At 33.5% G+C, this 2,120-nt stretch overlaps 1 protein-coding gene across 1 annotated transcript; it reads left to right on the top strand.

The window, feature by feature from the left end:
* LOC107452168 (zinc finger MYM-type protein 1) lies at positions 1 to 1,380 on the top strand. Its single transcript, XM_043056370.2, has one exon. The coding sequence runs from the start codon at positions 1 to 3 to the stop codon at positions 1,378 to 1,380; it is 1,380 nt and encodes a 459-aa protein (XP_042912304.2).
* The last annotated feature ends 740 nt before the right edge of the window (positions 1,381 to 2,120 follow it).

Below are 2,120 nucleotides of genomic sequence, written 5' to 3'. Positions count from 1 at the left end.
ATGTGGGGTTTAGTGGCACAAGGTCCAAAAATGGACATACTGCGCCAAACACACGGTTTTACAACTGGAGAAGACATTGCATCACTAATAACGGATGTCCTATTGAGACTTCAACTTCCCTTAGAAGGATTGAGAGGGCAAACCTATGACGGAGCAGCAAATATGAACGGAAATAAAAAAGGTGTCCAAAGCATCTTAATCGCAAAACAACCTCTTGCTGATTATATTCACTGCGGTGCCCATTGTTGCAATCTAATTATGAAAAATGTTTGTGATTCTTCCAAAGAAGTGAGAAACTCCTTGGATTACTTACATCAGTTGGGAAATTTATTCTCAAATGCTAAGGTAAAATCTATCTTTACATATATTCAAGAAGATTTGGCGCAATGTCCTGTAATCAATGCCGGGAGAATAAAGCCATTGTGCCCTACGCGATGGATTTACAGGCATTCTCAAATCAACGAAGCTCTTAAAAAGTATGACATAATTTTGAAAACCTTGGAAGAGCTGACATCGAAAAATTATGATGGGGCAAGTGGCCTACTGAACACTTTCCTAAATGGAACGACATATTTAGGACTGATAATGGGGAAAAAAATAATCGAAATGCTGGAGACAATCAATAAATTATTTCAAGGTAAAAAAAACACTTTGTCGGGTTTATGTAAATCTATTGAAGTCATGATTCAAGGATTGTCGGATCTGAGATCTGAAGAAAATTTTTCAAAAGTTTTTGAGGAATGTTCAGCAGCAATTCAACAAAATGATCTGGAAGAATTATCACTTCCAAGGCAAAAAAAACCACCTAAGAGATATAGTGGACCTGCTCCTTCACACGGATATAATTCGTGCGAAGAATATTATCGCCAGCAATTTTATCACATGGTTGATACAGCGATAAGTGGGTTAAAAAGTCGTATTTTAGATCAACCAGGTGTAAAAAAACAAATTTTGTTGGAAAATGTTCTGCTTAAGTTCGAAAAATCGGAAAGTTTAAATTGTTATCCAGAAATTGACGTAGATGCCTTAAAAATTGAGCTCCAACTTTTCCATAAAAACTTTAAAGTCAATTGCTTAGATGATGCGAGAAAAGCACTCTCTTCAACAATCAAAGAAGTTAGATGTTTATTTAAAAGTGTTGAAAATTTGGTAAGACTCCTTTTAGTTTGCCCTGCTTCGTCTTGTGAAGCCGAAAGAAGCTTCAGTGCTTTAAGAAAATTAAAAATGTATTTAAGATCAACAATGACCCAAAAGAGGTTAAACCATGTAGCATTGTGTTATGTCCATAAAAACATTTTAGACGTTATTGACAGTAAAAAAGTTGCACAAATTTTCATTTCCCAGGTGCAATCTAGGAAAAATATATTTGGCGTAATTTAAACAAGTTTTTCTTAATATGCTCTAACCTTATGTTCGAATACATTTCAATCTTTGTATTTTTGTATAATTTTAATTTTTGCACAAATATAATTTGAGTGAAAATTGTGGCCAGTGAAAAAATAAAAGGGATTTAAATATTATTGTATAATTAATTTCAAAATTGTTAAGAAGTAACGCAACAAACAGGATTTGTAATTTTATAATTATCAGAAAAAAGTGGTACGGTACAAAATTAGTATTTCAATTGATGTCAATATAAAAGAAATAATATTTAAAAAAAAGGAAAGAAATTGAGAAGCTCGTGTAAGAGTCGTTTTNATGGTAAAATCTGATAAAAGTTTTTTCATCCTAAGTCCAAAAGTTGGAACGCAGGATGGTCTATGGTTAAAAAGAGTTTCGTAGTCTGGCGTTAAAATCTTAGGAAACATGGGATGATTAGGGTGACTCTTGATATGAAAATAATAATTTAGGGCAAGTTTTGCTCGGCGTATAATGAGGGATGGTTCATGATATAAAGCTAGCAAACTTTGAATTGGAGAGGTACGAAAAGACCCTGTAGCAATACGAATTCCTTCGTGGTGTACTGTGTCTAGGTATCTTAAAACAGATTTTCTAGCAGATCCATATATAATAGATCCATAGTCAATTTTAGAGCGAATGATACTGCGATAAATTTTAATCATAGATTTGGTATCTGCTCCCCAAGAGCAGTTCGTTAAAACCTTGAGTATGTTTAATTT

This window comes from Parasteatoda tepidariorum, chromosome 5 (assembly GCF_043381705.1).
Source record: "Parasteatoda tepidariorum isolate YZ-2023 chromosome 5, CAS_Ptep_4.0, whole genome shotgun sequence".
Taxonomy (NCBI): domain Eukaryota; kingdom Metazoa; phylum Arthropoda; class Arachnida; order Araneae; family Theridiidae; genus Parasteatoda; species Parasteatoda tepidariorum.
Note: the sequence above shows the minus strand (reverse complement) of the source record. Positions and strands in the feature narration are given on the sequence as shown.